Genomic DNA, 22,158 nt, shown 5'->3' with positions numbered 1-22,158 from the left:
ACACAGACACTGAGAGGCCGTCACCTTTGGCGCTTTATCTACTTCCAGCACGCATCTCCCATGCCGATGGACCCCTCCAACCATCAATGACCTAGTGACCCCTTCTCCACCCCAGCTGCCTCCTCCCCCAGCTCACGGAGCAGGCTGCCCGCTACCCGCCACCCCTTCTGGGTCCCTTTCCCACGGATCTTCCGGGTCCGGCTCCTCATCAGACACGGAACCAGCTCCAGCGTGGCTTCCTGGCTCGGCCCCTCTGCCGGGACAGGGCCCCCGATGACCCTGGACGCCGCCTGGCCGGGGTCTCCGTCCACCCTGCTCGCCGGGCAGCCGCTCACCTCCCCACGTCCGCGCGCGCCCGTGTTTACCTTCCGGGTCGGGGCGGGGCTTCGCCTGCACTTCCGGGGCGGGGCGCGGCGGGGCGGGGCGGGGCGCGCTGTCTCCCGGCCGGTCCGAAGCGCGGCGGCGGCGGCGGCGGCGGCGGCGGCGGGCGGCCCCCGCGGTGGCATCATGAGCGGTGAGTCGCTGTCACCCGCCCGCCCGGCGCCGCCGCCGCGGCTGCACCCCCGATCCCCCGATCGCGCCCCCCGGGGCCCCTGCGCGGCCGGCCGCGTCCTCCCTGGGGGTCTCACCGGGAGCCCCGGGGCCAGTGGCCGCCCCCCGGGGCCGGCCGCCCTTGCCGCCCACCCCCGGTCCGCGCGGACCCCCGCCCCTGGGCTCGGAGTGTGCAGACCCTGCTGCCCCCGCGCCCCGCGGCGCCGCCTCCCTGCCCCCCGGGACCCGGGGCGCCCTCCAGCCCCAGTGTCCACCCGCCGTGTCCACCCCTGTGCCCGCGGTCCCGTCCCTCCCGCCGCTCGGACCTGCCCGGGACCCCCGCGCCCCGGCCCCTGCGTCTGTGCCCGGGTCCCGCCCCGCCCCGCCCCGCCCTGTCCTGCCCCGTCCCCAGACCCTTCCCGGGACCCCCAGGGCAGGAGGCCAGGCCTGGGACGCCCCCCCGCGGGTGGTCAGGGCCTCTGAAGTTGGGGCCCCGGGCCCGGCTGGCTGGAGGTCGCTCCCCGCACCCTCGGGCGCCTGGTGCTAAGTCATGCCTGGGTGCTGTGTGTGTGTGGACACGGCGGTGACTCAGGGGCCGCCCTGGGGAGCAGGGTGGGCTTAGGGGACCCGCGGATGCCCCTGAAGTGCAAGTGCCTGCAGCCCCCCTCGAACTGCCTTTCCTCCCCCTCCCCCCCCCCCGGAAACAGAGCTCTGGGGGGCCATGGCCGAGATGGACACTAGGTGTCTTTGCATTTTCAGCTTTGAGGTGTTTTTTCTATTTTGCTTTTTGGGTCACACCCAGTGATGCTCAGGGGTCACTCCTGGCCTTGCGCTCAGGAATGACTCCTGGCGGTGCTGGGGGACCCTATGGGATGCCGGGGATCGCACCCGGGTGGGCTGTGTGCAAGGCAGACGCCCTCCCCGCTGGACTGTCGCTGGGGCTCCTGACCTTTGAGGTTTGCTCCTACTGGAGTGACTTGGGCGAGGGAGCTTGGAGCGGGGAATGGGGCTGCTGATCATCAGCTCTGTGTGTGTGTGTGTGTGTGTGTGTGTGTGAGAGAGAGAGAGAGAGAGAGAGAGAGAGATTTGGGGTGTGAACTTTCAAGTCCTTGAATCTTCTTGTTTGTTTGTTTGTTTATTTATTTATTTATCTGGGTCACACCCAGGGGCCTTGGGGATGGTGGTGGGTACCGGGCATCCATCCGAAGCTCTCCGTGCGCAAGGCCAGCCGCCTCCCTGCTGTCCGGTCGCTCGGGCCCGAGTCCTTGACCCTTCAGAGGAGTTGTCCAGGAGGCAGCCCTTTCCAGTCCGGAATGGTTCGGTCTGGCAGCCGGGCGGTCTCCGTTCAGTGGTTCGGATCCTGGCCTCTGCCGCACCGGCTCTGGGCTCCAGAGCGTGTCCCCGGGTCCTTCTGAAATCCCTGCAGAGAGGGGGCCACACAGACCAGCTCTCTCCTCGGCTGAGCGCAGTGACTAGGTCTTGCCCAGATGAGGTGATCAGGGTCAGCCGCTCACACTCAGGGCTGTGTAGTCAGGAGCTTAAGGTTTGTTTTTGTTTGGTTTCCATAAGGATCCAGGTGTGGGGTTGTGGGGTTTTTTTCTTCTTTTTCTCTGGACTGGCGCTGGGGCTCAGCTCTCTTCTTTTTTTTTTTTTTTCTTTTTGGGTCACACCTGGCGATGCTCAGGGGTTACTCCTGGCTCTGCACTCAGAAATCACTCCTGGCGGTGCTCAGGGGACCCTATGGGATGCTGGGAATCAAACCCGGGTCTACCGAGTGCAAGGCAAACGCCCTCCCCGCTGTGCTCTCGCTCCAGCCCCCAGCTCTCTTCTTTTTACGTTTTGCCATGCTGGGGCCCATGACTTCTCGCGTTCGAGTGCTGGACCCAGGAGTCTGAGTCACTGGCCCAGTCCAGAGGTGGGCCCTTCTCCGTTCCGCCATCCTTGCAAGAAAAAAAAAAACCAGCGAAGTTGATAAAAGCCAAGGGAACTTGATCAATGGAACCCCTGGGTATCAAAGCTCAGGAATTTTTTTTTTTCCTTTGGGTCACACCTGGCGATGCTCAGGGGTTCCTCCTGGCTCTGCACTCAGGAATTATTCCCGGCGGTGCTCGGGGACCCTATGGGATGCTGGCAGTGGAACCCAGGTCAGCCATGTGCAAGGCAAACGCCCTCCCTGCTGTACTATCGCTCCAGCCCTGCTCAGGAAGTTTTAAAATTTAATTTAAAAAAATCATTGCAACAGCAAATGGCTTTATTTATTGGCGAAAGCGTGAGGGCCAGAGGCTTCCTCTGTGATGGGGAATAGCACTGAGGACAGCAGGGGAAGTCCGCGGGTTCATTCTTGGAGAGACAGTTGAAACGGGGGTTTTCCGTCGGGGGATTGATGGTTGACACACAGCGCAATGCGGTGGTTTGAGTGCGTTTCCTCATTTATATCTGTCCATTATTATTATTATTTTTTTGCTTTTTGGGTCACACCCGGAGATGCACAGGGGTTACTCCTGGCGCTTCACTCAGGAATTACTACTGGCAGTGCTCAGGGGACCCTATGGGATGCTGGGATTCGGACCCAGGTCGGCCGCATGCAAGGCAAACGCCCTCCCTGCTGTGCATTCGCTCCAGCCCCATTTTTTTTTTTTTTAAAGAAAATCATAAACATTGTGAAAGTGGAGAAGTGGGGAATACAGTCTCAACAAGTATCGTGTGTGTGTATGTGTGTGTGTGTGCGTGTGCGCGCGTGTGCACCATACCCGCTGCTGCTCAGGGACCCTGTGGATGCCATTGGCCACGGATGGCACCTGGGCCTCCTGTGTACAAAGCATGTGCTCGGCTCTGTGAGCCATTTCTTTGGCCCCAAATATCTTTTCGTGTGTGTGTGTGTGTGTGTGTGTGTGTGTGTGTGTGTGTTTGTTTGGGCCACATCCTGTGTGCTCAGGCTTACACCAGGCTCTGTGCTCGGGGCCCACTCCTGGTGATGCTTATGGGTTGATCCGTCAGAGGTGGCAGGAATTGAACCCGGGTTGTCCGCATGCAAGGCAGACGCCCTCCCCGCCGTGCTGTGGCTCTGGCCCTCCCGATAATGTTTTGCCTTTTTTATTCTTTTACTTCCGCTTCCTGAGTCCTGTGGAGACGTCTGTTGTGCACATGCAGCGTTTTCAGTTTCAGGCCCTTTTCGTGACTGTGCAGAGACGCAGGCAGGGGGTGTCGCCCCGTGCCCGGCCCGGGCAGCCTCAGCTACTTTCTCTCTCCCTGGAATGCCCTGTTTGGCCTGAGAAACAAAGTCAGACAAAGTGTGGTCTTTCCTGTGGTCTGGTGTGTGGCGTGTCGGGTCCCATCCACCGTGGCCTGTGTCAGGTGCGTGGTGTGTTGGGTTCCCGCCTGCCGTGGCCTGTGTCTGGTGAGTGGTATGTCAGGGTTCCTGCCTGCTGTGGTGTGTCGGGTTCCCGCCCGCCGTGGCCTGTGTCTGGTGTGTGGTTTGTCGGGGGTCCTGCTCGCCGTGGCCTGTGTCTGGTGCGTGGTTTGTCGGGGTTCCCGCCTGCCGTGGCCTGTGTCTGGTGCGTGGTGTGTCAGGTCCCGTCCACCGTGGCCTGTGTCTGGTGCGTGGTATGTCAGGGTTCCTGCCTGCTGTGGTTTGTCGGGGGTCCCGCTCGCCGTGGCCTGTGTCTGGTGTGTGGTGTGTCAGGTCCCGTCCACCATGGCCTGTGTCTGGTGCGTGGTATGTCAGGGTTCCTGCCTGCTGTGGTTTGTTGGGGGTCCCGCCTGCCGTGGCCTGTGTCTGGTGCGTGGTTTGTCGGGGGTCCCGCCTGCCGTGGCCTGTGTCTGGTGCGTGGTTTGTCGGGGTTCCCGCCTGCTGTGGCCTGTGTCGGGCTCCTGGTGTGTCAGGTTCCTGCCGCCGTGGCCGTTTCTGTCCTGCCCTCTCCTTGGATGGACAGTCCACGCTTGCGGACTCCTGCCAGTTTCCTCTTTTCTTTTCTTTCTTTTTTTTGCTTTTTGGGCCACACCTGGCTGTGCTCAGGGATCACTCCAGGCGGGGTTTTGGGGGCCAAAAGGTGGTGCCGGATACTGAACCCCGGTTGTCCACGAGCTTGGCAACCTGCAGGGAGGGCACATAGGAAAGGGCAGATTTGCAGGAGACCCTCTGAGGAGCTGCTGCACCGTTGCCCAAAGTGGCTGCCCGCTGAGCATTGCTCTGGGCACTGCCTGCCGGTGCGGGCACCCCCCTCGCCGTCTTGGTTTGGAGACACTGTGTTGGTGTGGATCCGCGTTTTAGTGCTCATATTTGGGGCACCCCTGCAGGTTGCTCAGGGCTGACTCCTGGCTCTGCACTCAGAAATTTATTTAATTTTTTTCTTTTTGGGTCACACCCGGTGCTGCTCAGGTTCCTCCTGGCTCTGCAGTCAGGAATGACTCTTGGCGGTGCTTGGGGGACCCTATGGGATGCCGGGGATCGAACCTGAGTTGGCTGCATGCAAGGCAAACGCCCTCCCCGCTGTGCTATCACTCTGGCACTGCAGTGGATTTGGGGGGACTATAGGGGGTGCGTGCGGGGCAAGTACCCTCTGGCCCTGACCAGTTGCGCTTTGTGTCCTTCTCAGCCACTTGTGCTCCTTCGAAGAAGCATCCGTTCGGACCCTTTGCTTATTTTTATTTTGTTTGTTTATTTTTTGCTTTTTGGGTCACACCCGGCGATGCTCAGGGGTGACTCCTGGCTCTGCACTCAGGAATTACTCCTGGCCGTGCTCAGGGGACCATATGGGATGCTGGGATTTGAACCCGGGTCAGCCACGTGCAAGGCAAACGCCCTCCCCGCTGTGCTATCCCTCCAGGGTTCTTTGTCCTGTCGCTGTGGAGCCTGGAGGTTCTGTCTGATTCCCGAACCCGGTGCCGCATCCGACAGAGTCCTCCTCGCCAGCTTTCCCTCCCGCTCCCCGCGTGTTTGCCCGCCGTCTCCATGGCAGCCTCTGAAGCACAGTCTTTTGATTTTGATTTTTTAATTTTTCAAAACTGGAGCACCCCCACCGCTTCCCCCGTGACCCCTGGGCCTTGGCAGTGTTGGGTGAAGGCAACTGTTTATCCCCGAGGTTTCCTTGGCGACTCCGCCAGCTGCTTCCCTTCCGCTGGGTTGTGATCCTGAGGGAACGACACCCGGTGTCTCGTCGGCCCGATCAGCCGGCAAAGAGAGGCCGCTGTGTTCAGGAGCTGAGGGAAACGGGCAGAGGCCAGGTCGGAGGGGTGAAAGGCCGCTCGACCCCTTGGCGCTGTGGACACAGGGAGACCCAAGGCTGCGGTGATGACCGATTTTTTTGTTTTTGTTTTTTTTGCTTTTTGGGTCACACCCAGCGATGCACAGGGGTCACTCCTGGCTCTGCACTCAGGAATTACTCCTGGCGGTGCTCGGGGGACCCAAGGGGATGCTGGGAATCGAACCCAGGTCGGCGGCCGCGTGCAAGGCAAACGCCCTCCCCGCTGTGCTGTGCTCCAGCCCCTGTGGCCGAGCTCTTGCGGGGACTCGGGGGTCACCTTCCGGCAGCATCTTCTGGGAGACTTTGAAGCCCCACGTCCTCGGCTCCGCCGTCCGGCAGCGGCGTTTGCCTGAAGGGTCCCTCAGTGAGAGGCCGGAGAGATAGTACGGGGGGGGGAGTGAGCACTGACCCGGCCAGGCTTTGACCCCGGGTTAATCTCTGGCTCAAGGACCTAGGAGGAAGCTCTGAGCGCCGCTGGGTGTGGCCCCCAAAGAGACAAAACAAGAATCTGTAACGAGAATCCGTCCTTCAGAAGGACACTACAGGGACTGAGTGACTGAGCGCCCCTGGGTGGGGACCAACAAAGGAATATTTGTGGCTCTCTCTCTCTCTCTCTCCTCTCTCTCTCTCTCTCTCTCCCCTCTCTCTCCTCTCTCTCTCTCCTCTCTGTCTCTCTCTCTCCTCTCTCTCTCTCTCTCCTCTCTCTCTCTCCCCCCTTCTCCTCTCTCTCCTCTCTCTCTCCCTTCTCTCTCCTCTCTCTCTCTCTCTCCTCTCTCTCTCTCTCTCCCCCCTTCTCCTCTCTCTCTCTCTCTCTCTCTCTCTCTCTCTCTCTCTCTCCCTCTCTCTCTCCTTTTTGGGTCACACCCGGCGATGCTCAGGGGTTACTCCTGGCTCTGCACTCAGGAATGACTCCTGGTGGTGCTCGGGGGACCCTATGGGATGCTGGGAATTGAACCCGGGTCAGCCGCGTGCAAGGCAAACACCCTCCCCACTGTGCTGTCCCTCTGCCCCCTCCCTCCCTTCCTTCCTTCCTCCCCTCCTGCTGCCCACCCTCCTTTTCCTTTCCACTCTTTCTCTCTCCCTCTCTCTCTTTCTCTCTTTCTTTCATTTTTGAGCCACACCCTACGATGCTCAGGGCTTCTTCCTGGCTCTGCACTCAGGCATCGCTCCTGGCAGTATTTGGGGGACGTCTATGGGATGCCGGGGATTGAACCCGGGATGTCTACACACACTGGCTAGACTATTGCTTTGGTCCCTCCTTGTGGTTTTCATTCGAATCAGGAAAAAATATGTTGCAACCAATTTTATTTGCCCCTAAGGAGATGTAGGATATATGGGGACTGCAAGCGTGGGTTTTAGTGCCACCTGACTCCATAAGAAAACCCACAATGTGATGGACTTACCATCTTGCATATGTTTAGGTCTCTGTCTCTGTCTCTGTCTCTCTGTCTGTCTCCCTCCTTGCAGGGGTTGATATACGATGCTTTACTCCTTGTAGTATCTCTCTAGCCCCCAGGCCTTGCTGGTTTTTGGTTTCTTTTGTCACCCCAGCAAAGCTCAGGGGTTCCTTCTGGCTCTGCACTCGGGAGTGACTCCCGGGGAAGCTGGGGAATCCTGTGGGATTCTGGGCTGGAGCCCAGCTGGGCCCCGTGCGAAGCAAACTCCCTCCCCGCCTACCGTCACGTCACTCGGGCTCTGGCCTTGCCCATCTCATCACTCCCCTCCCCGGAGGGCAGTTTGGTCCTGGGGCCCGAGAGAAACCTTTCCCATCCCTCGGCCGTGCCATGGCGCCGATAGGGATGCTCCGAGGTCTGCCCGTCTCCGTGTCCCCGAGGGAGCGGAGCAGAGTGCGGGCCCTAAGGAGAAAGGGTGCCGGCGAGGGAGTGCCCGCCTGCGTCTGCACCCCGAACTTTCCTCCGAAGGGGCGGGAGAGACCCCGGGCTCGGGGCTAGCAGGAGGGAAGGGCCCAGGGCTAGTAGGAGTGAACTCTCTGCACCCAGCGTGCTGGCCGGACCCCTGCCCACTTGCCTCTTCATTTTTCCTCCTCTCTGTGTCTTTTTCGTTTGTTTGTGTTTTCGTCTACACCCTTTGGAGCGTACTCCCGGCTCTGTGCTCCGGGTGGGCTCCAGGACTGGCTGGGGGACCGGGTGTGACTCCTTTACCCCCTCCACTCCCCACCTTGTCCGTCTCAGGCTCTCTCCTCCCCCATCAACGCCGACAAAGAAACAGCAGCTGAGGCTGTGTGGAACCGGGGGTGTGTCCCCGCAGGCCCCTGGGGCTCGGTCAGTGCCAGTGTTCCCGGCGCTCTGGACGTCTCCGGCCCAGGCCTGTGCCTTGTGCCTGGTGGCATTGCTTTGGCATTTTCACTTTTTTGTCTTTTTGGGACTAGAATGATAGCACAGCAGGGAGGGCATTTGCCTTGCACATGGCCGACCCGGGTTCGATTCCTTCGTCCCTCTCGGAGAGCCCGGCAAGCTACCGAGAGTATCCCGCCCCGCACGGCAGAGCCTGGCAAGCTCCCCGTGGCGTATTCAATATGCCAAAAACAGTAACAACAAGTCTCACAACGGAGACGTGACTGGTGCCCGCTCGAGCAAATCGATGAACAAAGGGATAACAGTGATACAGTGCTACAGTGTCTTTTTGGGTCACACCCGGCGATGCTCAGGGGTTACTCCTGGCTTTGCACTCAGGAATCACTCCTGGCGGTGCTTGGGGGACCCTATGGGATGCCGGGGATAGAACCCAGGTCTGCTGTGTACAAGGCAAATGCCCTCCCTGCTGGGCAATCGCTCTGGCCCCGTGCTTTGTCATTTGACGCTGTGTTTCCACTCAGAACAGTCACCCTCTGCCTTCTCGTCACACTGCCTGGCTCTCCGTGGAACTCACGAGCCAGTGATTTTACCACCGCCCCTGCCCCCCCAGAGGGGAGATAAAGCGGGTTCTACAGAGGGGGGACACTGGGATGGACTTGGCCTCTTAGTAGAGGGCCGGAGAGTAAATTTCTGCTTTGGGGACTGTCCCCACCGTCCCAGCTGCCTCCTACTAAGCCAGTCTCAGTCCGTCTGTTAACTGAGCAGCCAGGAGTGTATTTCAATAAAGCTTTATTTACAACAACGGGAGCGAGGGCCAGAGAGAGAGCCCAAGGGTCATGGCACTTCCCTTGCTGGCCTCTAGGCCTGGTTCCATCTTGTTGCCCCACGGTCCCTGCAACACACGCGGCCAGGGTTCATGCCCGAACCCGGAGCCGGGAGGCAGAGCAGCGGCATTTGGTTTGGGTCTAGCTGCCATTCCCCGTGATAGGACAGGCGGGGAAATCTCTGCTGGGCATTCGCGGGTTCGAGTGGGAAGAGCTTGGGGTGCAGACAGTCTGGGAGTGAGCGAACCCCTGGGTGACGGTGCAGCGCGGGCTGGAACGACTTGCCCGGAGCGTTGGTGCAGGACGGGGACGCAGCGGAGAGTGCCCGTGCCTCAGTGGCCCCGCGGGAGGAGGAGGTCCCGGGAGCACTCAGTGCTCCTTCCTTCTCTCCTCCCGCCCTCGGTGCTTCTCAGGACAGCCCGCAGGGAGACTTTGCCCCGCCGAGCAGAGCGTTTCCGCCCCGCTGCCCGCAAACCCGGTGGGGTTGTTTTCAACCTGCACCACCAGCCCGTGACGGGGGCGGCTTGTGTTTCTCCAGAGGGAGGAAGAGAGACCTTTGCGCCAAAAAGTTTGTGTGGTGCCGTTGTGTGTGTGTGTGTGTGTGTGTATGTGAGAGAGAGAGAGAGAGAGAGAGAGAGAGAGAGAGAGAGAGAGAGAGAGAGAGAGAGAGAGAGAGAGAGAGAGATTAGGGGCTAGAGAGATAGTACAGGGCTTAAGGCTCTTGCCTTGCTATGATCCTGGTTTGATCCCCAACACCACATATGGTCCCTGAGCCAGGGGTGATTCCTGAGCACCAAGCCAGGAGTGAGCCCCGAGCACAGAGCCAGGAGTGATTCCTGAGCACCAAGTCAGGAGTGAGCCCCGAGCACAGAGCCAGGGGTGATTCCTGAGCACCAAGTCAGGAGTGAGCCCCGAGCACAGAGCCGGGAGTGAGCCCCGAGCCCTCTCCCCGCCCGTGTTTCTCGCCTGCCCGGCTGTTTTTCTGCAGGGTGGAACACAGACACTCATTGACCATTGTCTGGTGGCCTTTGCCCCGTGATGGCCGTACCAAGGAGCTGTGACAGATGATTTGCCAAAAAAAGCCTCAAAAACGTAACTATGTGTCTCTTTACCGAAGCTCGTCTGCCAGAGCACCTTGAGTCAACCCCTTTGTTTTGGAAGGGGCGTCGGGGGCCCCTCCGGGGGTGCTCGGGGCTCACTCCTGGCTCTGTGCTCAGGGATCTCTCCTGGCGGTGCTCAGGGCTCACTCCTGGCTCTGTGCTCAGGGCTGACTCCTGCTCTGTGCTCAGGGATCTCTCCTGGCGGTGCTCAGGGCTGACTCCTGCTCTGTGCTCAGGGATCTCTCCTGGCGGTGCTCAGGGCTGACTCCTGGCTCTGTGCTCAGGGATCTCTCCTGGCGGTGCTCAGGGCTGACTCCTGGCTCTGTGCTCAGGGATCTCTCCTGGTGGTGCTCAGGGCTGACTCCTGCTCTGTGCTCAGGGGTCTCTCCTGGCGGTGCTCAGGGCTGACTCCTGGCTCTGTGCTCAGGGGTCTCTCCTGGGGGCTCGAGGGCGCCATTGGTGCTGGGGACAGACTCGTGTTCCAGGCACCCCCTACCCACTGGACTGTCTTTCCAATCCCTTGTTTTTTGCTGTTTTATTTTATTCTTGTGGGGGGTCACTCCCCACAGTGCTCAGGGCTGACTCCTGGCAGGGCCAGGGGACCCCAGGTAGTCCCGGGGAGGGGACTGGCCACGTGCCCTGTATTTGCTCTTGGCCCCATGAGCAGGACTTGCACATACGTGCAGAGAACACACGTGTGGGCCTGAGAGCCCTGCGGGGGCTCTGGGCGTGCCGCGTGTTGGCCTGTGGCTGCCGTGAGCCATGCGTGTGCGGCCGCCGTCTGCCTGTCGCTCTCAGCGCGGAAGGGCCGCGCGGGCTGGTCCGTGGGAGCCTGAGTGGCAGCCCGGAGGCTGGACGGTCCCAGCTCCACAGAGACTGTTGGCGTCGTGCAGCGGGAAGGGAGAGACCGGAGTGGGGGGGGGGCGGGGGGCGGGGAGCAACAGTGCAGCGGGGAGGGCGTTTGTCTGCCACGCGACCAACCTGGGTTCGATTCCCAGCATCCTGTAGGATCCCCCAGCACCGCCAGGAGTGATTCCTGAGTGCAGAGCCAGGAGGGACCCCTGAGCATCGACCCCTGAGCATCGCCGGGTGTGACCCAAAAAGAAAAAAAAAAAAAACGGACACGGCCCCACGTGGCTGCAATGGGGGCCCTGGACAGCGCCTGCCTCGGCCCCACCGTGACCGGGTGACAGGGAAGCGTCACCCCCAGCCCCTCCGGCACCCGTGCAACAGCGACTCCCCCGGGTACCGGGCAGTGGACCCCGAGAAGGAAGGAAGATGGGGGCGCTGCTGACCGGGTGCACCCCAACACACACACACACACATACACACACACACACAGGGCACGTGGCAGCGTCTGCAGAAACTGTCACCGCCTACAGGGAGGGGCGGCGGGTGAGGAGGGCCCAGGGGGGGTCAGGATCCTGCCACACAGCAGACAACCCCGGGCCCCCCAGAAACAATGAGCACCCCAGGACCACGGCCACCGGAAGCTCCGTCCCAAAGGCCCACTCGGACCCCCAACCTGCTCGGGGCTGCTCCAGCCTCCCCCCGCCCTTCAACCACAGTCCCATTTTTTTTTTTTCAGCCCTGAGCCTTGTCTCCCGGCCTGGCCCCCGCCGCTCTGACCCTGACCGAGGGCGGGAGGGAGGCGGCCGGCCTCTGTCCTTGACCCTCCCGCCCGCCTGCCGGCCGCGTCTCCCTGCGGCTCTTCTCCACGGCTTCAGTTTTGCCTTGGGCCACGTCCGGCGGGGGCTCCGGGGCTGCTTCTCAGAGCCGGGTGCTCGCAGGATGCTCCTGGTTGGTGCTCTGGGACCCGGCGGTGCCGGCATGCAGCGCCTGCGGGCAGCCCCTTGGCGTCCCTCTCCGGGCCCCGCGCCCAGTGCTCCCGGCTGACTCGGGGGGGGGGGGGGGGCTTGCACCCGTGACGCCTTCTCCCTTGCTTCCAGGGCCACAGAACAGTGACCTGAAGAGGCAGTGTCTGCTGGAGCGGCTGCTGGACGCCGTGAAACAGGTGAGGGGGGGGGGCGCTGCCCGCAGACTGGCCCGTCCTCTCCACCCTCTCCGGGCGGGTGGACCCGGGGCCTCCCTTGTCCCAGCCCTGCTGTGGGTCGTCTCCCCACTGTGCACCACGGGAGAGCAGGGCTTCCTCCCGGGGGGCCGCCGCAGATGGGGCCTGCTATCCCTCCCAGCGCGGGTGACGGACGTCCTGGGGTCCGGGGACCGCCCGATTCCGCACCCGGGGCCCTGACGCTCGGGCCTGCAGACCGTGTTGTGAGTTGCTCTTTTGAGGGGGCCACACCCAGGAGCTCTCAGGGGCTTACCCCTGGCTCAGCGCTCAGTGCTCACTCCTGGCGGAGCTCTGGGGACCCTCCGGGGTGCCTGGAGCTGAGCCTGGGTCAGCTGCGTGCCAGGCCTGCGCCCTCCCTGCCCCCCTCTCGCCCCGGCCCCTGCTCTCTGTGGTTTGGCTTTGTTTGGGGGCCACAGCAGCTGTGCTCGGGGCTCACTCCTGGTGGGGGGCCGGGGGGCCCTATGGGGTGCCAGGAATTGAACCTGGTCAGCTGCGTGCCAGGCCCACGCCCTCCCCGCTGTCCTGCCCTCTGGCCCCTTATTTCCCCTTCCTTTGGGTCATGCTTGGGGGTGCTCGGGACCGAGCGGGGCTGGGGATTAAATCCAGAGCTCCCCTGAGCCTTAGAGTCACCTCCCTGCATTTTTTTTTTGTTTTTGTTTGTTCAGCACCACACCAAGAGGTGCTCCAGGCTGCTCCTGGCTCAGTGCTCAGGCGCCCTTCTGCAGAGCTGATTTGCCCCAGAGCCAGGCGCCAGCCGCAAGCCAGGCAGGTGCCCTAACCCGTGTGCCATCGCCCCGGCCGCGTCTCCCCGTGCCGGGTGAGGTGTGAGCGTCCTTTGCCCACCGGGTGTCACCGCCTCTCTCTCTTCCTGCAGTGCCAGATCCGCTTTGGAGGGAGAAAGGAGATAGCCTCGGACGCCGACAGCAGGTACAGATGCCGCCCTGGAAGCCGGGGGAGAGGGGGCGGCCCACGGAGCCGACCTGCGGCAGGAGGGGCCTGGCCGGGTGTTGGAGCTTGTGACCCAGTGATGAGGTGGTGGAGTCCGGGCCCCGGGTGTCGTGATGATCGTGGCTGTAGCGTTTGCAGAACCTCCAGCCCCCCTGACTCGGGGCGTCCCTGCTGGGTATCTGCCTAAAGTCACCTCCAGGGCAGCGCTTAACAGCGAGAGCGCAGAGGTCAAGACTGGGAAACAGTGAATCAAGCGGCGTGTAGGGTAGGACGGGATATCAGCACAGCGCCGTAGGAAAATCATGTCTGTGAAGAACTTGTTTCAAGCAGAAAAGGGACATATTAATGTTGTTTTTTTTTTTCCCGCTTTTTGGGTCACACCCGGCGATGCACAGGGGTTCCTCCTGGTTCATGCACTCAGGAATCACTCCTGGCAGTGCTCATGGACCATATGGGATGCTGGGAATCGAACCCGGGTTGGTCGCGTGCAAGGCAAATGCCCTCCCTGCTGTGCTATCACTCCAGCCCCAGACATATTAATGTTTTTTCTAGAGACTTTTTGTTTTTGTTTTTTGTTTTGCTTTTTGGGCCACACCTGGTGGTGCTCAGGGCTTCCTCCGGGTTCTGTGCTCCGGGATCACTCCTGGAGGTGCTCAGGGGTCCCAATGGGATGTCAGGGATCGAACCTAGCTGACTGTGCGCAAGGCAGGCGCCCTCCTCGCTGGACTATATCACTCCGGCCCCCAAAACATCCGTCTCGAGCTTAGCCAAAAAGAGCTGTTGCGAAGGCCCGTGGCTTCGGGGGGCCTTGGCCCAGAGACAGCAGTGCTGCAGGGAGAGACCCCCCCAAAAAAAATGACCCTGGGTAGTTCGGGGCAGGGGTGTTGGGACCCCGTTATCTGCTCTGTCTTGGTTCTGGGCCATACCCGAGACTCCCAGTTTGGGGCGCTGGTTTTCGCTCCTGGGGGTGCCCAGGCCCCTTGCAGTGCTGCGTGCTCAGCTCCCTCAGGCTGCCCGGCTTCTTCCTTCATGAGACTCTAGTGATATGTTCAGGTGACGCGGACCCGAGGCTGGACGCCTGGGGCAGTCTGGGGTCCAGTGGGCCTGTGATCACAACGTGAGTGGGCTGGGAAAGGCCGGTGTCGGATAGTTTCCTTTTCCAGAAGTGTGGGCCCCGGGCCGGCCGGACCTTCCCTTGACCAGTGCCAGCCTCTCCCCGTCTCCCGCGTGGCATCCCAGTGGGGGTCTCTTCCGGCTCTCCCTTTCGGTTCCTGCCTGCTGCCCCGCGTGCCAGGGGCTGGTTCTGATTTGCCTCAGGCAGTGCTGGGCTCCCGGGCTCACACTCGGGTGGGTTTGGGGCCACGCCCGGCAGTGCTCAGGGCTGACTCTGTGCTCATGGCTGACTCCTGGCAGAGCTCGGGGGACCCCGTGGGCTGCCGAGGGTTAGACCAAGGTTGGCCGCATGCCAGGCCAGTGGGCGTTTTTTGTCGGACGCTTTTGAAAATGGTCAGAAATGAGGACTTCCCACTCTTGAAAACTGGTTGTTCTTTTATTTATTTATTTATTATTTTTTCTTTTTGGGTCACACCCGGCGATGCACAGGGGTTACTCCTGGCTCTGCACCCAGGAATCACTCCTGGCAGTGCTCAGGGGACCCTCTGGGATGCGGGGGATTGAACCCAGGTTGGCCGCGTGCAAGGCGAACGCCCTACCCGCTGTGCTATCGCTCAGCCCCTATATATGTCTTTTGATCAAGATCAGAAAACTGAGGGTTTTTTTTTTTTCTTTTTGGGTCACACCCGGCGAAGCACAGGGGTCACTCCTGGCTCTGCATTCAGGAATTACCCCTGGCGGTGCTCAGGGGACCATATGGGATGCTGGGAATCGAACCCGGGTCGGCTGCTTGCAAAGCAAACGCCCTCCCCACTGTGCTATTGCTCCAGCTCCTAGAAAACTGATTGTTCTTTCAGTTTGCGATTCCCCCGGAACACTGGCACCTGGATCCGCTTCCCGGGCCAGCCCGCCCACCCCAACCCTGCCTGCTGACACGGGGCTTTGGGGAACTTCTTTCGGGCTTATGAGTTCTCATTGTTGCCAACTGGCTTTTTTTTTTCTCTCCCTCTGGTTCTTTTTCTTTTTTTAATTTTTCCTTCCCTGCCTCTTTTATATTTTTGCTCCCGTCTTCTCTTCTCACTCCTCTTGGGTCCCTGATGTCACTGATTAAGAATCATTTGCTCTTCGCCTGTCCCCACCCGCACGTAATCCTGTGCAAATAGATACGCATGCGTGCGCACGCATGCGCCCACACACAGATTTTTATCGCATTATTTTTACCAGTTGAATCATACATATGATTTATGTATGTCCCACACCATTATTATTATTTTTTTCCCCTGGGGAACACCCTGTCAAAAACTTTGAAGTTCCATATCTAATAGTTTATTTTCTTTTGGGTTTCGTTTTTGTTTGGGGGCCACACCCAGCAGTGCTCAGGGCTTACCTGGGGACTCCCGGGACCAGATGTGTTGCTGGGAATTGAACCCAGGTCGCCTGTGTGCCAGCCAGGCGCCTCCCGCTGTACTATCACCCCGGCCCCCTATTAGTTCTTTTATTTATTTGTTTATTTTTGCTTTTGGGGTCACACCCAGTGATGCTTAGGGGTTACTCCTGACTCGGTGCTCAGGGGACCATAGGGGATGCTGGGGATCTCGAACCCGGGTTGGGCATTTGCAAAGCAGATGCCCTCTGAACTGTCGCTCTGGCCCCCTTAATAATTCTTTTTTTTTTTTTTTTGGGTCACACCTGGCGATGCACAGGGGTTACTCCTGGCTCTGCACTCAGGAATTACCCCCGGCAGTGCTCAAGGGACCCTATGGGATGTTGGGAATCGAACCTGGGTTGGCTGTGTGCAAGGCAAACGCCCTACCCGCTATGCTATTGCTCCAGCCCCGCCCCCTAATAATTCTTTTAAAAGACTTCAGGGGATCGCTGATTAGCTCCAAGTTTTACAGCTTAGGCATCCCTGCGTATCTTTTTTTCTTGTTGCTTTTGAGGTGTTTTTTTTGTTGTTGTTGTTTTTGTGGCGGTCACACCCGGAGATGCTCAGGGGTCACTGCTGGCCCTGCGCTCAGGAGTCACTGCTGGCGGTGCTTCAGGTCCCAGTGTGTCACGCGGAGAGACACCGTCGCTTCCCTCGAGACCGTCTGCCGGCGGGTCTGCTGGCCGCACGCGTGCGTCTGTGAGGAACTGCCTGGTTGTTGGCCCCGTCCCTGGCCGCGTTTTCCATCCCCGCCGGCGGCGGAGGAGCAGTCCTGCCTCGCACCCGCACCCCGTCGGCACCTCCTGTTCCTGCAGGTGCTCGTCGATGACACTGGGTCGTGCCCAGTTGTGTTTCTCCAAGGGCTCCCGGCGTGAAATGCGTTTCCACTTGCTTCTACATGGGCCTCTTCTTTGCTGTTCATGGTTTTCTCTTTTTTCTTTTATTTTCAGTCACATCCGACAATGCTCAGGGGTTCCTCCTGGCTCTACACTCAGGAATTACCTCCTGGCGGTGCTCGAGGGACCCTATGGGATGCCAGAGATGGAACCTGGGTCGGCGGCATGCAAGGCAGACGCCCTCCCCGCTGTGCTATGGCTCTGGCCCCCTTTTGTCATTTCCTAACGGGATAGATTCTTCGTTTCTGTTTCTGTGTCACACCCAGCTGTGTTCAGGACTTCTGGCTCTGTGCTCGGGGTCACTCCTGGCGGGGCTGAGGGTCCCATAGGGGTTACTGGGGATCGAACCCCACACGCAAACAAGCCCCCCTGCCTGCTGGACTGTAGTTCTGGCCCTATAGCATAGATTCTTTTTTTTTTTTTTGCTTTTTGGGTCACACCCCGCAATGCTCAGGAGATACTCCTGGCTCTGTGCTCAGGAATTACTCCTGGCGGTGCTCAGGAGACCCAAGGGGATGCATGGGATTGAACCCGGGTCGGCTGAGCACAAGGCAAACGCCCTTTCCGCTGTACTGTTGCTCCGGCCCCTATACCATAGATTCTTAGAAGGAGGGGTTTTTTTTTTTTTTTTTTTTGCTTTTTGGGTCCCACCCGGCGATGCACAGGGGTTACTCCTGGCTTTACACTCAGGAATTACTCCTGGCGGTGCTCAGGGGACCCTATGGGATGCTGGGAATCGAACCTGGGTCGGCCGCGTGCAAGGCAAACGCCCTCCCCGCTGTGCTATCGCTCTGGCCCCAGAAGGAGGGTTTTGAGGTGTAGGTGCTGGGGGAGGCTCAGGGTGGAATGTACGCTGGGCGAGCAGAAGGCCCGGGGTGGATCCTGGCACTGCCTGGTCTCCGGGGGACCCAGCGTGGCCCCCAAGACTGCCAGAGTGTCACGGGGCGGGAGCCCAAAGGAGAAGTGGCACTTCCTGGTCTCTCTGCAGTTCACATCTCGCTTCTCTCAGCCCCGTGAGCGGGCCTCACGTCCATCGCCCTAGACTGGGGCCTCAGAGCTGCACGGTTTATTTGCCTGGGAGGGAGGCTCACCACACAGTGCTCAGCGTTTTCCTTTGTGGTTGGTTCATTCACCTTCTTTAATAATTTCTTTTTTTTTGGGTTTTTGGGTCACACCCAGCAATGCACAGGGGTCACTCCTGGCTCATGCACTCAGGAATCACTCCTGGCGGTGCTCGGGGGACCATATGGGATGCTGGGAATCGAACCTGGGTTGGCGGCGTGCAAGGCAAACGCCCTCCCCGCTGTGCTATTGCTCCAGCCCCTTCTTTAATAATTTTTAAAAAAAATGTCATAAGAGTGCTTATTCTTTTCCTACTCATCGTAGAAGGCCTCCACTTACTATAAATACGAATCCCTCCCTAGTTACACGTGCCTGCATCTCCCCCTCTGAGTTGTCATTTACTGCTTTGTCTACCAAGTATTTGCCATATAGGAATGAAAAGTTTTTGTGGGGCTGTTTCACATTTAAAATTTTGGTTTTAGGGCTGGAGTGATAGCATAGAGGTAGGGGAGGGCGTTTGCCTTGAACGTGGTCGACCCAGGTTCGATCCCCGGCATCCCGTATGTTTTCCCAAGCACCACCAGGAGTGATTCCTGTGTGGAGCCAGGAGTAACCCCTGAGCATTGCTGAGCAGGACCCAAAAAGCCAAAAAAACATTTTTTTTTTTAAATTTTAGGATCAGAGAGTTAGAACAGTGGGTAGGTCAGTTGCCTTGCATGCATTGCACTTGGGTTTGATCCCCAGTACCCCCCAGGGTATCCTGAGCCCCTGCAGGAGTGATCCCTGAGTGCAGAGTCAAGAGTAAGCCCTGAAGGCTGGAGCAATAGCACAGCAGGGAGGGCGTTTGCCTTGCATGCGGCAGACCCAGGTTCGATTCCCAGCATCCCATATGGTCCTCTGAGCACCGCCAGGTGTGATTCCTGAGTGCAAAGCCAGGAGTAACCCCTATGCATTGCTGGGTGTGACTCAGAAAGCAAAAAAAAAAAAAAAGAGTAAGCTCTGAGCACCACCAGATGTGTCCCAAAATCCCAAAAGCAAACAAAACTTAAAAAAAAAATTTTAGAATATTCTTTCCTAAAGTCTATATTTCTGGTTTATTATTTTATGATTTATTATTATTTATTATTTTCAATTTTATGTATGCTTTTAGCATTCATATATATTAAAATTTTTTGGTCCCTCTGAGATTTTGTTCTGTCTGTGGTTAATGAAAGGAGTTTTGGGGGCCAGAGTGATTGGTCTGCGTACGGTTTTGCAGTCCAGGTGCTGGGAGGGTATCGTGTCTATCCCTTTACCTCCTTTAAGTGCTTTTTGTTGTTGTTGTTATTGTTGTTCACAGTAATTTATTACATTCGATATTCCAGCACCAACCCCCCCACCACTACACCTTCACACTACCACCATTTCGAATTTTCCCACCATCATCCAAGCCTGCCCCCAAAGCAGGTCCTAAGTAATTTATTTTGTATTGCTTGCTATGAATAATCTGCTAAAAATCATCCAAAAAAAGTTTCCTTAGAGAAAAGTGTGTGAAGATTGTTGTATCTCATCCAGGAGCCATTAAGCCCTTGCTGAGTCTTGTATGCTAATATGTATATACATTTTTTTTTCTTTTTGGGTCACACCCGGCTCCAGCCCCTGTATATACATTTTTTAATTTTTTTTTGCTTTTTGGGTCACACCTGGCGATCCTCAGGGCTTCCTCCTGGCTCATGTACTCAGGAATTACTCCTGGCGGTGCTCAGGGGACCCTATGGGATGCTGGGAATCGAACCTGGGTCGGCCGCGTGCAAGGCAAATGCCCTCCCCGCTGTGCTATCGCTCCAGCCCCTATATATGTCTTTTGCCCAAGATTAGTTGCTGTCCCCCTTACGCCCCATGCAGTGTGTGTGCCAGTCTTGGTCCATCCGTGGCCTAGAGTATGAGATGTCGCACGGCCATGAGGGCTTGCGACAGCGCTGAGCCCTTCCCCAGAGTGACCATTTCCAGCTTGTGGTAAATGTTTTTCGGGACTAAACAGCACCGGCCCTGGGCTCTGGTATCATTTGTGTCATCAGTCGCCCAAACGTTAAGTACTTTCTTTCCGCTGGCGTCACTAATGTTGTTCTCAATCTATTTTTTTTCCCTCTTCTTGTAAATCTTTATCTGCCCTTTCACTCAGCCCAGGGTTGATCTCTCGTGGGCGAGAGGGCGAGAACCTTCTTGAGAATGGAGCTAATTCCCCACCAGGGGGCCTGGTGGTGCCTCCAGGGGGTTTGTCCCGTGTGGCCTTGCTTGGGCAGTGCCGGCGATGAGAAACGCTCAGGCCAGGAGCCGCTGCGGAAGTGGGCTGCTGTTCCGGCCACTGCCCACTGCAGCCTCGCAGATGTGGCTGCTGTCCGCTGAGGGTGCTCCGGACCCTGCCCAGGACCGGCCCGGTGTCCCCCAGAAGGTCCCTGTCCAGCTGGAGCCTGATAGAAGGATCGATTCATGTGATTCCGTCTGCGCGGGGCGGAGGGAAAGTATAGCGGGGAGGGTGTTTGCCTTGCACGCATCCGACCCGGCATCCCATAGGGTCCCCTGAGCACTGCCAGGAGTAATTCCCGAGTGCAGAGCCAGGAGTCACTCCTGAGCATCGCTGGGTGTTGACCCAAAAAGCACAATAAAATAAAATAAAAAAAAAGAATCCGTCTGCGCACGGGCTGGCTCGGTTGCCGTTACCGCCGGCCCTGACTCTTGTTAGACGCCCGCAGCAGAAACGGGTTCTCCCGAGGCCCATTAGAGAGTCTGTGCAGGCCCGGCAGGCCCGAAATCTAGGCCAGGGTGCTGGCGAGCAGTGCTTGGCGCGCGCGTTGTCCTCTGCTGGGAGACAGACCCAAACGCAGCCCAAGTGTTCGCTTGTATCTTTGTTTGGGCTTTCCGGCACTCTGAGGACCTGGGGACCGGCCGCTTGCAATCAGGGGCCCAGTCACCCGGGCCCCACGGCTGAAGTTCTTCACCTGAATTCCCAACTCCTCGTCTCCAGACTCGGAGCATCGTGAAGGCGGGTTTAAAATAATGAGAGCAGAAGCCAGGGGCTGGAGCGATAGCACGGCGGGGAGGGCTGTAGGGCGTTTGCCTTGCACGCGGCCGACCCGGGTTCAATTCCCAGCATCCCATAGGGTCCCCTGAGAACCGCCAGGAGTGATTCCTGAGTGCAGAGCCAGGAGGAACCCCTGAGCATCATTGGGTGGGGCCCAAAAAGAAAAAACCAAATAAACAAACAAAAACAGCTGCTCTGCAGGTCTGGACCTGGGGCTGCAGCTGTGCACGGCCCCGGGCGGGGTTGGTGGGCAGGTGGCCGTGCCACGGACAGGCGGGACCGACCACGGCTGATTTGTGGGTATTTGGGGCCAAACCTGGTGGTGCTCAGGGCTGACTCCTGGCTCTGTGCTCAGGGATTCCCCCTGGTGGGGCTCAGGGGACAGTCTGGTGCTGGGACCCGGGTCCGGCCGCAGGCAGAGCCAGCGCCGTAGCAGCCCGCGCTCTGCTCCCGCCCTGCAGGCGTGCTGCTTCTTCCACACGCACCGTGTCCGCGTCCTGCTCGGGTTCAGAGGTCTGACTGCCGGCATGTCCAGGGATCTGCCTGTGTACACGCCTTCTTTTGCAGGGGAGGGGGTCACACCCGGCGGTGCTCAGGGGTTCCTCCTGGCTCTGCACTCAGGAATCACTTCTGGTGGTGCTCGGGGGACCCTCTGGGATGCCGGGAATCGAACCCGGGTTGGTTGCGTGCAAGGCAAACGCCCTCCCCGCTGTGCTATCGCTCCAGCCCCTTCCCGTGTACGTGGATCTCTCTGTGTCCACGGGTCTCTGTGTCCACGGGTCTCCGTGTCCACGCCCTCTGACCCCCAGCTGGGAGGGAGGGCAGAGCCTTCTGTGACTGCAGCTTGCCCTGGTGCTCCGGGCTGTGGCGGGAAGGCCCGGGCACATGTGTGGTGACAGGAGCCTGGAGCTGAGTGTCCCCTGCCCTCAGGGAGCCCCGGGGAGGCCTGGAAAGCTCCTCACGTGTGACTGGAGCCCGGAGCACCGGCCCCACCGGCCCCACCGGCCCCACCGGTGTCACGGGTGTGAACTGTGACAAGCACCTGCTGCTCTTAGTGCAGGTGGCTGCTTGCTGGGCGGGACAGGAAATGCCTCTGGGCAGGCGAGGTCCCACGGGGGCGGTGGCCACAGGGCCTTTGCACTTGGCTCTGCTCTGCGCTGCCCAGTCTGCTGGCTCGTGTCCGGTCCACTCAGCAGTGCGAGGGCACCGCCAGCCAGGCCACTTCCTCTCAGCCCGCCCCGCCCTGTCTCCACCGCCCACCGCAGCCGGCTTCCTTTTTCTGCAGAATTCACCCATCTCCTGCTCCGTGTTCCCCAGAAGCTGCAGCCGCGCCCGGCCCATCTAATCAGGGGCTGCACGTTACATGCGTGCAGGGGCCGGGCTCTGAAGCCCACAGGCCCAGGGAGGACCCAGGAGCCCTGGAAACCCGGGCCAGAGTGGAGATAGTTGCTGTGACCCATGTGGATGCAGATGGGCTGGGTGATAGCACAGCGGGGAGGGCGTTTGCTTTGCACATGGCCAACCCGGGTTCGATTCCCAGCATCCCATAGGGTCCCCCGAGCACCGCC

The 22,158-nt window shown here is 59.4% G+C and overlaps 1 protein-coding gene across 2 annotated transcripts in view; it reads left to right on the top strand.

The window, feature by feature from the left end:
- Window positions 1-425: 425 nt before the first annotated feature.
- Window positions 426-22,158, top strand: part of SNX29 (sorting nexin 29) — a 91,544-nt gene continuing 69,811 nt past the window's right edge. For both annotated transcript variants that reach the window (XM_055135575.1, XM_055135574.1), the window contains exons 1-3: window positions 426-514; window positions 11,963-12,027; window positions 12,959-13,011. In XM_055135575.1, the coding sequence (XP_054991550.1) occupies window positions 508-514; window positions 11,963-12,027; window positions 12,959-13,011 (125 nt within the window). In that variant the 5' untranslated portion in view covers window positions 426-507. The remainder of the gene's footprint in view (window positions 515-11,962; window positions 12,028-12,958; window positions 13,012-22,158) is intronic.

Source organism: Sorex araneus, chromosome 4 (assembly GCF_027595985.1).
Source record: "Sorex araneus isolate mSorAra2 chromosome 4, mSorAra2.pri, whole genome shotgun sequence".
Taxonomy (NCBI): Eukaryota; Metazoa; Chordata; class Mammalia; order Eulipotyphla; family Soricidae; genus Sorex; species Sorex araneus.
This window is presented reverse-complemented; position numbering and strand designations above follow the sequence as displayed.